The sequence below is a fragment of the Orcinus orca genome, chromosome 19 (genome assembly GCF_937001465.1).
Source record: "Orcinus orca chromosome 19, mOrcOrc1.1, whole genome shotgun sequence".
Lineage (NCBI taxonomy): Eukaryota > Metazoa > Chordata > Mammalia > Artiodactyla > Delphinidae > Orcinus > Orcinus orca.
Genome location: NC_064577.1, coordinates 972715 through 989295, shown reverse-complemented (window position 1 = coordinate 989295; position 16581 = coordinate 972715). Strand labels below are relative to the sequence as shown.

Here is a 16581-nt window from a genome sequence, read left to right as displayed (position 1 = left end):
ACATGTACATGTTAATTACTTTCATTTTACAATCACTGCTAAATAAACATTTTTAATATAGTAATGAGTCAATAAGGGAACCGAACCAGACTCAGGACTGAAATAATGCAGTTTTCCATGAAGATATCAAAGCCATATTTTTCACCTCAACCTACAAAGAAAAACAGGAAAGTATCAGTAATTCAAAAGAATATTAAACACTCTTACACATAATAAAACCAGTATCCAAATAGGCTAGAACATATCAATGTGGAAAAACCACAACAAGAATCAGCTCAGAGAGAAGATTAAGGGGTCATGCCCTGGTCAATGCCAACACTGAAGCAATGGCAATGCCAGGTCAGACTATACTTCACTCATCATTGCATCATTGCTTTTCACCTCCTTGTATTATCTAAGAGCAGCCCAACACCCTATTTTCACATCCAAGAAAACTTAGGTTTACCCATGAGAAAAAAAGACTTCTTTTTAGATAAGTTGCAACCGTGGGCTTTCAATATTTGATCTTCTACTATTCACCTCAAGCAACTCTGCTGTACAAAAATGCAAACTTGAACAAGTTTTGTTTTGGAGGCGCTTTTTAAAAATTTTTGTAATACAGAGTAGAGTGGAGAAGCATTTACAGTACAGAAAAATATTTCTTGTTTTAGTGAGTCCAAACACCATGCATGATAAAATCTCAGGGATGTCTGTGAAGGGATTTATAATCTAGTTCTAAAGCAAAATCTTTAGAAAAGATTTTCTCCTAAAATCCTTTATAAAGTAAACTCCAGTTCATTTGACATACAATTTGATTTACAATTCTGCTGCCAACAAAGATGAAAAGTATAGTCTTAAAAAAATTTATACAAGAGTCTGCTAAAGAGTCCAAGACCCAGGGAGGCTAGGATTTGACAAAGGTCCATAGAAAAATAATAGCAATGCTGGAAAGAGAAACTGACGTCTGATTACCAGATTTATATTTTTCCACTACCAGCTAAATACAAGGTTTAATTTCATTTTTCTCCAGGCCATGGGCAAGATAAAGGAAACGATGCAAAGCCTGGGTAATTCACAACATGGATGATCAATTTCTGAATGAGAAAGCTGCCTGCATTTTATTCTAAATGACACCTCGTAGTTTACTATCGCTGACATGCTATGCTAAAGTACTAGGAACACAAACAATGTCAACCTCTCCAGCTTTTCAGCATTGTATCTAAATAACAATTCCGGAGACACAGCATGCCTCCTTCAGCCATTTATAAATGTCAATAGCTTGATACTCCATAGTTAAAAACGTACAGCTATGGTCTGTGTTCTCCATTCAGCAACTGAATTCCACAAAGAGAGGGAAACTAGTAAAGTGCCTGTTTAGAGGCTCGAACCTTTATCTCATCAACCTGTGCAGAAGTAAGTACACGTTACAAAAAGCAAACAGGCTAAGAGAACTTAAATAACCTTGTCTAAAAGCACGAAACTTGTGAGCAGAGCTCCAAGTGTGCTCCAGCCACAGAGGGCACACTTTCCTTGTTCTCTTCCTCAGTACGCTTTCCTCTGTCTGGAGCGCCTTCCCTACCCCTTTCAATCTGGAGAAAGTCTGTAGTTCTAAAACCTTGTTCAAACGTCACCTTCTCTGTTAAGTCGTCCCTAACTCCCTCAGTCATCCCCTCCTCTGACTCCCACAGCACTTTTTCCCACCACAGTACGCATCACACGCCAATTATTCATCCATTCACGTCCCCCACCTCCCGTCTCTCCCACCAGCCCCATTACGCAGAGCTCCTAAAGAACCAGGACTTCCTCTTACTGGCCTTTGCATCCATTACACTCAGAATGATGCCTGGGACACAGAAGGCGGCTCAATAAGCGACAGTTTAATTCAGTCAGTGAACGACCCTCCCTACTAAACCCTAAGCGCCTGGATTATACAAGCATCAGCACAGTTTATAAAGCCGACTTACCTCCAACATTTCACGTAGGTTAAGGACGTCCCTCAAGTATCTCTAAGCCCTCCGTCCTCCAACTTCTAACTCATGGCATTCTGCATGGCACCCTGCACAGGACCACCAATTCTTATACACGGTGTATCCTCAAAACGATAATAATAACAACAATAATAATACTACTGCTGATAATAATAATAATAACATCCAAACCCCACCAACTTCAGGAAAGACTGAGACGCCATCCTTCCGGGGAAACACAAGTCCGGATCCAGGGCTCAAACCAAAGCCTCAGGCAGAGGGTCCGCAGCCCGATTTGGGAACTCCCCAAAACTCTTACGCCCTAAACTCTCAGGAGGCCTGCCCAGGCCTGCAGAGGCTGACCTCAGCCCACCCGCCGCCGTTCAGTCCCAGAGGTACGGGCTTGGGGCTTCCCACACTGCTCCACCTCGCTACCCCGCCGGCTGCCGCGGCAGCCCGATCCGGACAACCAATCCCGCGACGGCCAGTGGACCACGTGGGCCGCAGCCCTGAGGCTCGGCTGGTGCTAGGAGCAGCCAATCGGAGGGCTAGGCGAACGCCGGGGTTGGGGTGGGGAGGGAGGGCCGGAAGGCGCAGGCGTCTTTGCAGTCTCTTTTTGGCTTGGCGGGCTACATGCTCAAAGTTGAAAGCAAGACCCTGAGTAGTCCCCGCCCGCCCTCCAATTCCCTGATCTCCGACCTTGGGGAGACTGACATCCGGAGTGGTTTTGCTGGTGCCTCGTTTCACAACTGGGGAAGGGCATCTGAGGCGGGCTGTAGAGGGTGTGTGTGCCCTGGCTTTCCAGGAAGAACTATCGATTCAGTGTTCCGACAGTATCGTGCTTGCGCCGAATTCCCGCCTGAGGGCTAGGGGTTGGGGTGGACTTTGATGAATGTGTCCCTCTCTCCCCGACCAGGAGAAACTCATTGGCTTGTCAGGGGCTTGGACGCTTCCTGAATAAGCAAGAGGTGCCACTAAATATCAAAGAACTGCGAAAGAGAGCAAGAAAGGCTTCCTGGGAGAGGTGGCATTTGATCTGGGTTTTGAAAGATGCGTTGGATTTGGAGATTCTGGGAGAAAATAATTTAACTCCCCAATTAAATGAGAAAGCATACGGGAGCTTACCAAATTTAGGTAAAGTTGAAACTGGTGTAATCTTACCTGTTTATTTTTTTCACTTAATTGTTTTTTTTAATTATGCAAACAATTGATGTTCATTGTAGACCATTTAGAAAATAGAGAAAAGTTAAAGAAAAAAAGGAAAGGAAAAGAAATTCAATGAAAAATCATCTGTAATCCTCTCACCCAGGGGTAGCCAGACCTTCACCAAAGAGTATTTTTCTAGGCTGGGTCTTGTGTCCAACAAAGAGGAAAAGTAGGAAAAAGTGAATAAAAGTGAATAGAATAGGACAAACGATTTGGAAGGTGATAGAATAGGTTAATATTGTTCATAATAGATATGTACAGGACAGCTTAATCTAAAATAAATGTAGAGCTTTGAAATGAAATTAACTGTGACAGGAGATGCTTGTATGATGTATAGAAATAACACTCAGCCCTTTAGAGGAGGGACGTTTTAGCTTTGGCCTCTCACTTGAAAACCCCTGAATTTCCCCACTAATACTTCATTCTCTCCCAGAGGTCAGACCCTGGCCTGCCAATCTGCCCTGTCATAGGCTTTTTTTGAGTCCTTATCAGCCTTCCTCAGGGGTCAATGTTATGAAGACTAGGGGAGTCTGGCAGAGTTCCTGCTCCTCCCAGGCTGATATCAAAGGGCAACAGGGGCTGTGACAGAAGGCAAACATTCAGACCAAAGCCAGATGTGGAACTGAAGCAACAAGAGGAAAAGCAAGAGCATCAGGTAAAAAAAAAAAAAAAAGTTTTTTTAAAATCTTATTCCTCTCAGTTTATGTCTGAGAGCATGAAGAGCTTAGTAAAATCATAGCTCAGGAGCAACTTGTAAAGGAGAATGAGTGAGAAATTTGGGGAAATGTGGAGCAGATGTTCATATGGAGCTAGACTCTCAGAAAACTTTGTATCTATCATGGTTGTCATCAGCAACCAAGTAACATCAATGAGCCTTGGGAGTCATGAGAGTATAGTTCTGCTAGTTCAAAAGCAATTCAATTTGTTTGTGAGTCCCAGCAGGTGGAAGTTATAGGGAGACAAATTATAGCTGAAAATAAGGAAGCTATTTCGTTTCTTTTTTTTTTTTTTTTGCGGTATGCGGGCCTCTCACTGCTGTGGCCCCTCCCGTTGCGGAGCACAGGCTCCGGATGCGCAGGCCCAGCGGCCATGGCTCACGGGCCTAGCCGCCCTGCGGCATGTGGGATCTTCCCGGACCGGGGCATCCCCTGCATCGGCAGGCGGACTCTCAACCACTGCGCCACCCGGGAAGCCCGAGGCTATCTTTTTATTGGAGTAGATGATAGGAGTAAGAAAGTTCAGGGATGTGCTAAAGAAAAAAGGTTGAACGTGATTCTTTGAAAAAGAAAATAGAAAACACAATATACAAATTACCTTGTGTCCATTTTTGCCAGTCTCAATGCCAGATAGATTTCACAGTCAAACTCTTGGATGTGTTAGCTGGAGGAGAGCTATATGGCTATGCTTGTGTGATCAGAGTGAAGCCATTCTGTGGTGCACTTTTCTCAGAAGCTCCCTGTTCCTGCATGGTGAAGGACAAGGATATTTGCAAACTGACAACTCAGGAATGAGTAGGCATGGTGATGGACACAGATCCAGGTAAGATGGAGAAAACTCCCTCCCTGTCCTTTCTACCTCTTTGGAACCTGTATATTAAACAGGTCTCCCATGTTTCCTATGACTTTGAACTTCTCATACACACTAAATTCTGTGTTTTTTGAATCTTCAAGTATCCTCCTTCCCATACATGAGAAAATTTTGTTGGGTGATGAGAAGCCCAAATGAAGTATCTTATAAAAGGCAATTTCCCACATCAGATGAAAAGAAAATTGTCTGGGGATGATTGCCTTACAGTGGCAATCATCTGTACAGTGGTGTATTGGAACTGGCTCTTACTGGCTCAAGAGGCATTTGTTAACTTTTCAGGAATGTTTTGAGCCAGTTGTTAAACAGTCATTACTAAAAATTAAGTTTTATAAAGTTACAGTTCAATAAATTGTATTTAAAACAAATTTGTTTATTTATTTACTTTTTTCTACTTTGCGGTACGTGGGCCTCTCACTGTTGTGGCCTCTCCCGTTGTGAAGCACAGGCTCCAGACACGCAGGCTCAGTGGCCATGGCTCATGGGCCCAGCCTCTCCGCGGCATGTGGGATCTTCCCGGACCAGGGCACGAACCCGTGTCCCCTGCATCGGCAGGCGGACTCTCAGCCACTGCGCCACCAGGGAGGCCCAAGACATTTGGACTGTTTTTAAACTTGGGAAATATAACATTTGAAAAAACAATTTTAATTTGGAGCAAAATAACATTTGAAAAAAAACAAGTTTAAGCTGGCAAATGGATGCCACAATCGAAACAGCAGAAACCTGCTACAGTTTCCAAAACAAAGCCTGTCCAATGCAGAAAACGCACATTTGAAGCAAATTAAAGAATTTGGACATTTTTGAAAACAGGGCCCAATATCTTGAAGTTTCACCACAAAATTTTGAAAAAGTGCAAAGAACTTTTTTCTTTTTTTCCAGAAGCGGATCTTTTTGGTTTCTTGTTTTTTTGGGTTTTTTTTCTTTTCTTGTTGAATCTGCCCCGAGAGCTTCTTGTTTTTTGGTTGTTGTTTTTTTCTTTCTTCTTTCTTGATCCTCCTTTTTGTTGTTGGTTTTGAATTCTTGTTGCCCCAGCCCCCCTTCCTGTTCCTCCCCTTTCTGACTCCCCGTCCCCCCTCGCTGGGAGTGGAGGTGCTGGGTGGGGAGGAGCGGGGAGGGGTGAGGACATTTAGGACAGGACCTCGGAGGGAAGGAGACCAGCCTGAACTGTTGGAAGGCCACTGGAGGTTCAGGAACAAAGGGAAGAACAGGATTGGGGGAGGACACAGAGAGGGCACTGCCCACCTAGGAGCTCCTGGTCAAAGTCATGTGGAAGGAGGTGTCATAGAAGGTCCTAAGAGACAGGAGGCAGGAAGCTGTCTGTGAGGGGTTGGAGGGGAGTGTCTCAGTGACCTGTTGGTTGACCTTCTGCCAGGAGGGAAGTTCCTAGCGGCATGAGGGAGGTGGGCAGAGGCACTGGGGACCAGCTGTGGAGGCCCAGGCCTGGATCTCATTTGCCCGAGTGCCCAGGCTGGTCAGAGATTGCAGGTGTCAAGAAAGAGGAGGGCCTGGAGGCCAGGGGTGATGCCAGCACAGGCACTGTGGCTGCATCGTGGAGGAGCTGCAGGGGCAGGGACCCTGGCAAGACCTCTCAGACTCCCACCCTCTTCCGGAATTAGTTACCCCTCAAGGGGCCTTCTATATATGGGAGTGATCATGGGATCCTTTGGGGACATGGCAAGAGAAGGATCCAGAGCTCAGGATTTAGGCCAGTTTGGGGGATCCGAGACTAGAGCTGCACCCTGGCTTCATTAGGCAGGCTCTTTCCCACCCTGCCGCCTCCGGCCACAGTAATTAAGCTGGGGGTTGCCATGGTAACTGGGGAGGAGACCAAGCCCCTAGGGACCCTAGGGCCTGGTACCCCCTCACCCACAGACCAGACTGCCATGTGGAGCTGGGGCCCATGGCCTGAGTCGAAGGAAACGCCTGGACCGTCCCAGGATCTCTAGCTCCAGTGGCAGCCTTGGGAGCTCGCTCTTCCTAGGAGCAGGAAGGAGATTTGCTGTGTGTGTGTGGCGAGGGGTTCCTCTTGGTCCAGCAGATGCCCTGAGGAGGGCCAGCCCCCAGCCCTGCCTCTGCTAGGCTTCTTGGAAGGTCTGCCAGGCATGGGGAGAAGTGCTGTAGGGCACACCGGCAGGAGGTGGGGAGGGATCTTCTGCCAGGGTTAGCTGGGGAGGGAGGGAGGAGAATCCGGTCTTGCCCCCCAGGGATGGGAGTGACATGTCCCCTGAGCTCTGGGCTGGAATTCAGCAGGCCTGGGAGCTGGGCGGTGCTGCTTCTGGTCTGACTGTGTCCTTGTCCCCCACCTACCTACCCGCCCACCTACCCGCCCCCTCCCCACGCAGATATCTGGGACCCCGGGAAGAACCCAGTGATGCTGTTTCTGCATGGTGGGTCCCACATGGAAGGCACCGGGAACATGTTGGATGGCTCTGTCCTGGCCACCTACGGCAACGTCATTGTAGCCACACTCAACTACCGGCTTGGGGTGCCTGGTGAGGGTGGGCAGCCAACTCTAGGGCCTGGAGTCTGGGAGGAGGACCTGCTGGCAGGGTTCCTCTAAACCCAGCAGAAGCAGAATGGCTTCTGGGTTGGACTGAGCTGCCCAGAAAGAGGGCAAGCGTGCTGTGACACCCCCAGGAAGCCCCCTTTCTTCCTCTACCCCCAGGTTTTCTCAGCACTGGGGACCAGGCTGCAAAAGGCAACTACGGGCTCGTGGACCAGATCCAGGCCCTGTGCTGGCTCAGTGAGAACATTGCCCACTTTGGCGGCGACCCCGAGCGCATCACCATCTTCGGATCTTGGGCAGGGGCCTCCTGTGTCAACATTCTGATCCTCTCCCACCATTCGGAAGGTACCAGCCACCTCCTCAGCCTGTCCCTCTTGTCCCCTTTCTCACACCCTCAACCCTACCAGGTCCCCCTTCTCCTCCCTCGGGCTGATACAGCCCAGCCTAAAGCCTGCCTGTCCCACCAGGGCTGTTCCAGAAGGCCATCGCCCAGAGTGGCACTGCTATCTCTAGCTGGTCTGTCAACTACCAGCCTCTCAAGTACATGCGGCTGCTGGCGGCCAAGGTGGGCTGTGACCGGGAGGACAGCGCCGAGGCCGTGGAGTGTCTGTGCCGGAAGCCTTCTCGGGAGCTGGTGGACAAGGACATACAGCCCGCCCGGTATGGGGGTGGGAGAGGGCCAGGTCCAGGCCTCCATTCTCCTTGCTGGTTCCAAGGAGGTTGAGGGTGAGAGGTGCCCGCAGGCCACAAGCATTCCATTTAGCCAGGAGATATGGACTTCAAGGCCCTCCCGGGGCCCTGCCTTCTCCCAGAAGCCTTCCCTAGGCGGAGGTGCCTAAACAGAGCCAGTGTGCACGAGGCTCCATGAAGTGCTTGAGGGAGGACTTCCCGAGAGGTCAAGTACCCTGAAGGGCTCAGAAGGTTTTAGCTAGGGGAAAGGGGTCTTCTGAGCAGAGGACTCAGCAGGCTGTGAGCTGAGAGGAGGCCGGTGAACAGGTGATGCGACCTTGACCCCTTCTCCCCAGCTACCATATCGCCTTTGGGCCCGTGGTGGACGGTGACATGGTCCCCGATGACCCTGAGATCCTCATGCAGCAGGGAGAATTCCTCAACTATGACATGCTCATCGGTCTCAACCAGGGAGAGGGCCTCAAGTTCGTGGAGGACTCGGCGGAGAGCGAGGACGGCGTGTCCGCCAGCGCCTTCGACTTCACCATCTCCAACTTTGTGGACAACCTGTATGGCTACCCGGAGGGCAAGGATGTGCTGCGGCAGACCATCAAGTTTATGTACACGGACTGGGCCGACAGGGACAATGGCGAGATGTGGCGCAAGACCCTGCTGGCGCTCTTTACTGGCCACCAGTGGGTGGCACCGGCTGTGGCCACCGCCAAGTTGCACGCTGACTACCAGTCCCCTGTCTACTTTTACACCTTCTACCACCACTGCCAGGCTGAGAGCCGGCCCGAGTGGGCAGATGCAGCGCACGGGGATGAGCTACCCTACGTCTTTGGTGTGCCCATGGTGGGTGCCACCGACCTCTTCCCCTGCAACTTCTCCAAGAATGATGTCATGCTCAGCGCCGTGGTCATGACCTACTGGACCAACTTCGCCAAGACCGGGTGAGGGCCAGAGGGGCTGGGTCGGGCATCCCTGCAGGTCAGGGCACACACCGCCTCCATCCTCAGCCCCTTCTCTCCCTCTCCTTCACACGGCCATCATTCCTCCATCAAGGCACTCTTGCCTTCTCGACTCAGACACCCGCCGGACAGCTCTTCTGTGTGTGTTGAAGACTCAGAAGAGTTGGACAGAGAGGTCCCTGTCTTTTCTGGGGGGCGGGCTCACTTGGTGCCTTTGGCTCCGTGTCTGTCTCTCCTTCCCTCCCTTGCCCACCCAGCTCTCTCCTTCTCCTCCCAGAGCTCTGCCCGCTGTCTGAGTGCTCCCATCTGTGTATCTGAGTGTGTGTGAGGGTTTGTGTCTGTCTGTCTATTGCTGTCTCTGCCTCTGTCTCTTGAAATCTATTGATATCTCTGCTTGCCTTGATCTAGTTACTCTGTACTCGCTGGTTTCCCCCTGGCTGTCTCTCATGTCCTTTTGTGTCTCTGTTTCCATATGTCTCTATCTCATTCATTCTCAGACTCTGCCTCTGTCACTGGTGGTCTGTCTCTGCCCTCTCTGCCCCTCTGCCCTCATCTCAGACTGTCTCTGGCAGTCTGGCTCCATCCCTATTTGTCTGTCTGTCCGTCCGTCTCTGGCAGTTTCTCTGTCTCTTCGTATCCGTCTCTGTCTCTCTTCCCGTCTCCCCAGCTCTCTGCATCTCTGTCCATCTCTCTCCCCATTCCTCCCATAGCACGCCCCCACCCCTGCCTTTCATGGGAGCCTCACCCTTACTCCTCCTTTCCCTGCCCCGCTGTGTCCACAGCGACCCCAACCAGCCGGTGCCACAGGACACCAAGTTCATCCACACCAAGCGCAACCGCTTCGAGGAGGTGGTGTGGAGCAAGTTCAACAGCAAGGAGAAGCAGTACCTGCACATCGGCTTGAAGCCGCGCGTGCGCGCCAACTACCGCGCCAACAAGGTGGCCTTCTGGCTGGAGCTCGTGCCGCACCTGCACAACCTGCACACGGAGCTCTTCACCACCACCACGCGCCTCCCTCCCTACGCCACGTGCTGGCCGCCGCGCCCGCCCCCTGGTGCCCCCGGCACTCGCCGCCCCCCGCCTCCGGCCACCCTGCAGCCCGAGCCCAAGCCCGAGCCGGGCCCCCAGGCCTACGACCGCTTCCCCGGGGACTCCCGAGACTACTCCACGGAGCTCAGCGTCACCGTGGCCGTGGGCGCCTCCCTCCTCTTCCTCAACATCCTTGCCTTCGCCGCCCTCTACTACAAGCGGGACCGGCGGCAGGAGCTGCGGTGCAGGCGGCTCAGCCTACCCCCCCGTCCCGGCGGCTCGGGCACCGGCGTGCCCGGCGGGGGCACCCTGCTCCCTGCTGCCGGCCGTGAGCTGCCACCCGAGGAGGAGCTGGTGTCGCTGCAGCTGAAGCGGGGCGGGGCGTCGGGGCGGAACCTGCGGAGGCCCTGCGCCCGCCTGCCCGCCCGACTACACCCTGGCCCTGCGCCGGGCGCCGGACGATTTGCCACTCTTGGCCCCCGGGGCCCTGACCCTGCTGCCCAGCGGCCTGGGGCCACCACCTCCCCCGCCGCCCCCCTCCCTGCATCCCTTTGGGCCCTTCCCCCCGCCTCCCCCCACCGCTACCAGCCACAACAACACGCTCCCCCATCCCCACTCCACCACTCGGGTATAGGGGGCGGCTCGGGGAAGCCCCCCTCCCCGGCCCTCCCGGCCAGCTCAGAAGGCAGGGAGGAGGACTTGGCGACAGGCTTTTGTCGTGTGGAGCTGTGACACATCGAGGAGCTTTAGGTGGACATGGGTTTCCTCGCCGGGATGTGTGCGCTTCTCCCTCGCGGAGTGGCCCGTTCTCTTCTCTAGACCCGGGCCTTTGAACAACTGGGGGGGTGTTTTTTCCCCTCTGTCGTCTGGACACCCGTCTTTGGTGTGTGGAGACGTGGAAGTATTTTCCCACGTGGAGGTGTGCTTTCTCACGAGGGGGTGAGAAACCATGTGCAGGGTGAGGTTTTTTTTTGCCGCCCTGGACACATGTTGGCTCCCCCAAAGAATTTCTGTGGGGATTTGTGCCCCCACCTCCTCCCTCCTCCCACCCCCTGGAGACCCTGGAAGTGGTGTGTTCACAAACAGCGACCCTTGGCCACCGGACGACGCAGGGTGGTGCCTGGGAAGTAGCGAGGAAATCACAGCCCCCCTGCCCTGCCCCCAGCCCTCCCGCCCCAGCGAAGCATGTGTATCCCCCGTGGCACAAGTGAGGTGAAGCACGGTCTCCCCCGGGCAGGCCTCGCCTTCCACAGATGACAGACACACATTCCCTGCCACGGGGAAGAGAGGAGATCTTGCATCCCTGTGGTGCCTGGGAACTTGTCTTCCCCTGGGTCCAGGATGCATTTCTGAGTGGAAACATGTTCTTGCATGTGGATGTACGTTTTCCCATGCAGACAACCCCTTTCTCTCCAGCACTTCCCTGCATTTTAGGGCCTCAGGCCCAGCACTTAACTTCTCACACAGCAGGTGTGAAAGGACTTCAAACTGACAGAAGCTGAGGGGGAGGGACAAACCCTGAGGAGATGAACAGACCCTAAGCTCTGCCCTTCCTTCCCCTAGAGTTCGGGGGGTGGGGTGGGGTGGGGGGCTGCGTGGCACCTGCCACCCACAGAGGCCGTGCATGTTTGACCAAAGCCCTCACCGCGGTCTGAGGGCAGCCCTTCTTCCCTCAGTCCTCAGACCGTCGCTCATCCGTGCCAAACTGCTGAGGTGGGTTTGAGGGGCGAAGACCCCCCAAAACTTGCCAAGGATTCCTCAGCCCTGGGCCAGGGCAGGTAGGATACAGGAGAGGGGGAGGTGGCAGCTAAAGGGGTCCCGCCTGCGTCCCTCTTCTCGCCATGTCTCATCCCTCCCTCTCTGCCCCTGTTTTCCCTCCCCCCTTTGCCATCCCCCTCTGAAGACATCCCTTCCTGGTCTCAAGCCAGCTTCTCCCCTCAGCTGCCCACCCCCTCCTTTGACCTGCATCCTCTCCCCTGGGCCCCCAGGGCTGAAGGAAAGGAGCAGTGGAGGGGGGAGGGGAGGAGAGCAGGGGAGAAAGTCTTCCCCGGACAGGTTGGGGGAGAGAACGGGGTCAGCTGTACTGAGGAACAGATGGAGGGGGCAGTGGGGGACAGCGCTTGGGCAGACACCAGCAGGAAGAATTTGATTTGAAAGGATGTGTGTAAGGTGACTGCCCAAAGAGAAACGGTTTGGGCCTCTGGGGAAAGGAACAATGTCGGGAAGCGTTTCAAGGGACACCAGCCGAGAAGGAGCCAATCCTCGTCTGCTGGCATTTTGTGGGTTCATTAGTGCCAAATTTGAATAAGGGGTGGAGTGCTGTCTTCCACTGACCCCCAAATCCCTGGTCTTGGCTCCCCAGAACTTTGCCTCCTGACTGTCCCTTCTGCCCCCACCTCCACCCATGGAAACTTAGTTCTTTTCCCACCCCTTCCCCTGCCTGGTCTAGCTCCTTTCCAAACAGCCCTGCCTTCTAAATGCTAGGGACCTGGGCCCTGAACCCTGTAGACAGATGCCCCCCAAACTGGGGCATGGGAGGGGGGCTGGAGGACCCCATGATTCAGGCACGGACTCCAATGCCCAGCCCCTGTCCCCAGAAAAATTCCTTGACAATCCCATGTCCCCACCCCAACCCTTCGCGGCTCTGTACACATTTTTAAACCTGGCAAAAGATGAAGAGAATATTGTAAATTGTCGGAGTCCAGCTCCAACGAGTCCAGGTAAACCTGAGGGATGGACGGCGTCGGCGAAGGAAACAAGACCTGACACCCTTTGTAGATGTCAGCACGTCAAGCACAAATTTATTTTTCAGAGCAGGTATTTATATATAGGCAGGTTTCATCATCATGTACAAAATCAAAACATCTCAACATGCTCTAACCTCAAAATATTTTTGTCAGTTTTCTGAAAATGTCCCCAGTTTCTAGATGTACTAACAAGATAATTCCCCAAGTTCTCATTAGTTGCAGGTTATTTTCTAATAGTTAAGCCAAGCTATTATGAAAGTCTTTAATACAGAAGTGCAATCTTCGTGTTCTTTCTGCATGGGCAAGTTTTTTTTTTTTAAAAACATCTTTATTGGGGTATAATTGCTTTACAATGGTGTGTTAGTTTCTGCTTTATAACAAAGTGAATCAGTTATACATATACATATGTTCCCATATCTCTTCCCTCTTGCGTCTCCCTCCCTCCCACCCCTCCAGGCGGTCACAAAGCACCGAGCTGATCTCCCTGTGCTATGCGGCTGCTTCCCACTAGCCATCTACCTTACGTTTGGTAGTGTATATATGTCCGTGCCTCTCTCTCGCTTTGTCACAGCTCACCCTTCCCTCTCCCCATATCCTCAAGTCCGTTCTCCAGCAGGTCTGTGTCTTTATTCCTCTCTTACCCCTAGGTTCTTCATGACACTTTTTTTCCTTAAATGCATGGGCAAGTTTTTTGAATAGTGCCTTAAAAATATTTACAATATATCCTACAGTTCCTGTGTACCTGACTCCACTAGTAGCACTTACAATACCTCCTACGCTCCTGTTTATCACCTGGCAATTGTTGCCAGAGTATTAACCTTTCTTTATAGTGGACCCATATGAAAGCAAAATCATCAACAACCCCTTCGTAGGGCCACTGTTGTTCAATTGGGGGTGTTTTTCATAGGAACATCCCTACATTTCCATTTGTGTATTGTGTTCGCAGTTTCCTGGGGCTGAAATAGGTACTTTCCATTTTGTAATAACAATAGTAGGGGGGGTAGTAGTTTTTCTCATCTTCCTAACCCTGGGCGCAAATCCCCCTTGTGCTGTTTCCATCAATAGAGATGTAGTCCAACTTCCTGGCACAGTGCTGCTTTGCAGTCCTGCCTTTGATTGCATCATGACTTTGTCACGGCGCAGGGACTCCAGGATGGAATATTGTAAATATAAAAGTTTAACTGTTGGTTTTGCCTGCTGTTATGTTGGGAGGTAGGGGTGGGGCTCTGAAGAAACAAACCCTGGAGAAGTGACTCTGCCAGTGAGGGAGGAGGAGGGGGTCCGAGCCCACAGCCCTTTCCAGTGAACAGCTCTGAGGTCAGAGAGAAAGGGGGAGTGAGTGCTGGGGTGAGGTGGTCACTGGTAATGGGGTTGTTCGGGGAGTTAAGATCAGGACCAGTGTTTGTGCAGAGGTCAGAGCCTGGTGTAGAGGACCAGGCAGGGGCTGATGGGACAGACACCAAACAGGCCAGAGGGCCTATGGGCTGGTGCAGGTGGCTGGCTACAGGAGAGACATGCAAGGTGAAGGGTTTGGCCTCTGCTAAGCCCTGGCCCAGGCTGGAGGGTCAAACACAGGCCCAGGACTCTCCCTCTTGGCACACTGTGAGGGAGAGCCCCACATCGTTGTGACCCGCTTACCCCCAGGAGCCTCTGGGACAGGAAGGCGGCCGGTAGTACTGTGGGCACAGTAGGTTGGGGCCCTAGGGACCCCCATGGCCACGGCCACTCAGTCACTGTGTCCTCCCCCACCTAGCTCTGGCACAGACTCCATGGCTTCTTACACCAAGTGTTTCGTGTTATTTGTGAGAAAGGTAAGTGGAGGATGGGGAGGTTGGGGAATAGGAAAGGCAGAAACCAGGTGTTCTAGCCCTGACCTTAAGTGGACCCCTTCCCCTCGCGCTCTCCCTGCTCAGACACCATAACTATGCAGCTTTTCTTCCTGCAACCTGCCTCTCCATTCCTGGAGGAGCCAGGCTCCCCACCAGCCTCTCACCTGTCCCCGATCCACAGAAGCTTCTAAGTTATGCTCACCTGGAAAGCAGACCCAGCCCCCGAAGCAGAGCGCCCCTGCAGTCTGCCTTCGGTGCACCATGGACCCTGTGAAAATGATCGTGTCCCCCCCACCCACTCGCCGCTATCGCCGTCGAGACTCTTCAGCACGCCGCGCCCACTGCCCCATAGCCTGGGCCCCTGACAACTGACAGCGATGACGAGAAGCCCCCACGTCAGCACACAACAATCTGCCCCCACAACTGGAATTGCCCCAGGACTGGGAAGGCTTTCAGTCCACCCAGGGGTTCTGGACTCTCTGGGCCCAGGATGCTGTGGAGCCACCTACCCAGACCATCTGCTTCCAGCAAACTGTAGAGGGAAGGCCGCTCAAAAGAGAGGCAGTCAGAGCTGGGCCTACAGGCCTACGCGTACCCTGTGAACCCCCGCCCCACAGCCCTCAGGCCCTGAGCCACAAGAACGGTTGGGGGGTGCCCCAAGCAGAACAGGAGCAGTGCTCACCAGCCCAGCCACCCATCCTGGGCCCAGCCCACGTCGCAGACATCCCCCGGCGCCACTCCTCAGGGCGCATAGCCTATAATGCCAGAGACGTGAGGCGGCAGCTGTGGGAGCTGACCAGGGAGGTGGAGGCCCTGTCCCACTGTTACCCCCCGGTCTCTGGATCCAGCACGGCTGAGGGGACGGGAAAGGCCTAGGTATACCGTTCCCTGACAGAGAGGTGACTGGGAGAAGAATAAAAAGAAGAGAGGAGGTGGTTTGTGGTGGTTTGGGGGGTGCCAGGGCCCACACAGCCACAGGGAATTCCCGGGATGTCCAGTGATTAGGACTACACGCTTTCATTGCTGACGGCCCCAGTTCAATCCCTGGTCGGGGAACTAAGATCCTGCAAACCACACTGCATGGCCAAAAAGAAAAAAAAAGAGAGAAAGAAAGAGAAATAGCCAGTGGGCATTTTCCATCAAGACTCCAAACACACAGCAGGTGCTCAATATAGACCCACTTAATGGAATCAGCTTAAAATGATCGATAACGTTAGTCAAATGAAAATGAACAGAGAAGCAGGGTGATTCATAAAACGCCTATCTGCTCACATTCCAGGAACCCATCTGGTATGGAAAGTGAGGTCTATATTCCTCTATATCTGTTGAGATGTTCATTGTGCAAACAAAATGACTTGAGGTTCACCAGGTACCACTTTCACAGACCCCAGCAATGAACCCCAGCAATGATCCCAGGACTGCCTCCACAAGAACTCAGGCCTTGCCCGAGACCCAGGCCTCCCCAAGAACCCAGGCCTTGCTCAAGATCCAGGCCTCCACAAGCTTCCAGGCCTTACCCAAGACCCTTACCTCTGCAAGAATCCAAGCCTTTCCCACGACTCTGACTTTCAGAAGAATCCAGTCATTACCCAAGATTCTAGCACCCAGAAGAGCTTAGGTTCTACTCGAGATAGACGTTTCTTTAAACGCCCATATCTCACCCAGCCCTCTGGTCTCCACAAGAACACACCATTTCTCCAAACTTCTGACATTCAGAGGAGCTCAGGCTTTATGCATGATTCTGGAGTCTATAGGAATCTGGAACGAAAGCAAGAGACTGTATTCTATAAAAGTCAAGAGCTCTCCCAAAAAACTGGCTTCCATAATAGCCCACACCCTTCTCAAGATTCTGGATGTGACAAGAGTACAGGTAATGCCCAAGATGCAGGAGTCTCTAGGAGTCCAGACTTTACCCAAGATTCTGGGCCAGAGAATCATCCATACCTTGCCCAAGACTCTGGAGCCAACAAGAGCTCAGGCCTTTGCCAGGAATCTGAAGATCCCAGGCCTTGTGCAAACCCCTTGCCTCCATAAGGGCTCAAGCCTTACCCGAGACTCAGGAGACTACAAGAATCCAGGTCTTACCCAAGATTC

The 16581-nt window shown here is 52.5% G+C and overlaps 4 protein-coding genes, 1 non-coding gene and 1 pseudogene across 5 annotated transcripts in view; 5 read left to right on the top strand and 1 right to left on the bottom strand.

Moving 5' to 3' along the window:
- LOC101279217 (transmembrane protein 102-like) overlaps positions 1-16581 on the top strand; it is a 116539-nt gene that overhangs the window by 87624 nt on the left and 12334 nt on the right. The window lies entirely within an intron of this gene.
- LOC101278225 (uncharacterized protein SPEM2-like) overlaps positions 1-16581 on the top strand; it is a 115404-nt gene that overhangs the window by 95985 nt on the left and 2838 nt on the right.
- Positions 1-16581, top strand: part of LOC117199193 (uncharacterized protein SPEM3-like) — a 111241-nt gene that overhangs the window by 93396 nt on the left and 1264 nt on the right. The gene's annotated exons all lie outside the window — the stretch shown is intronic.
- Positions 272-368, bottom strand: LOC125962613 (Z30 small nucleolar RNA). The gene has a single exon (XR_007474043.1). It is a non-coding gene; the product is annotated as a Z30 small nucleolar RNA (small nucleolar RNA).
- LOC101278972 (neuroligin-2-like) lies at positions 7058-13570 on the top strand. The gene is given in 7 exon segments (XM_049701813.1): positions 7058-7228; positions 7402-7587; positions 7710-7902; positions 8268-8864; positions 9665-10287; positions 10290-10325; positions 10328-13570. Coding segments are annotated over 7 exon segments (1974 nt in total). The 5' UTR covers positions 7058-7107; the 3' UTR covers positions 10546-13570.
- LOC125962086 (spermatid maturation protein 1-like) lies at positions 10861-15390 on the top strand (annotated as a pseudogene).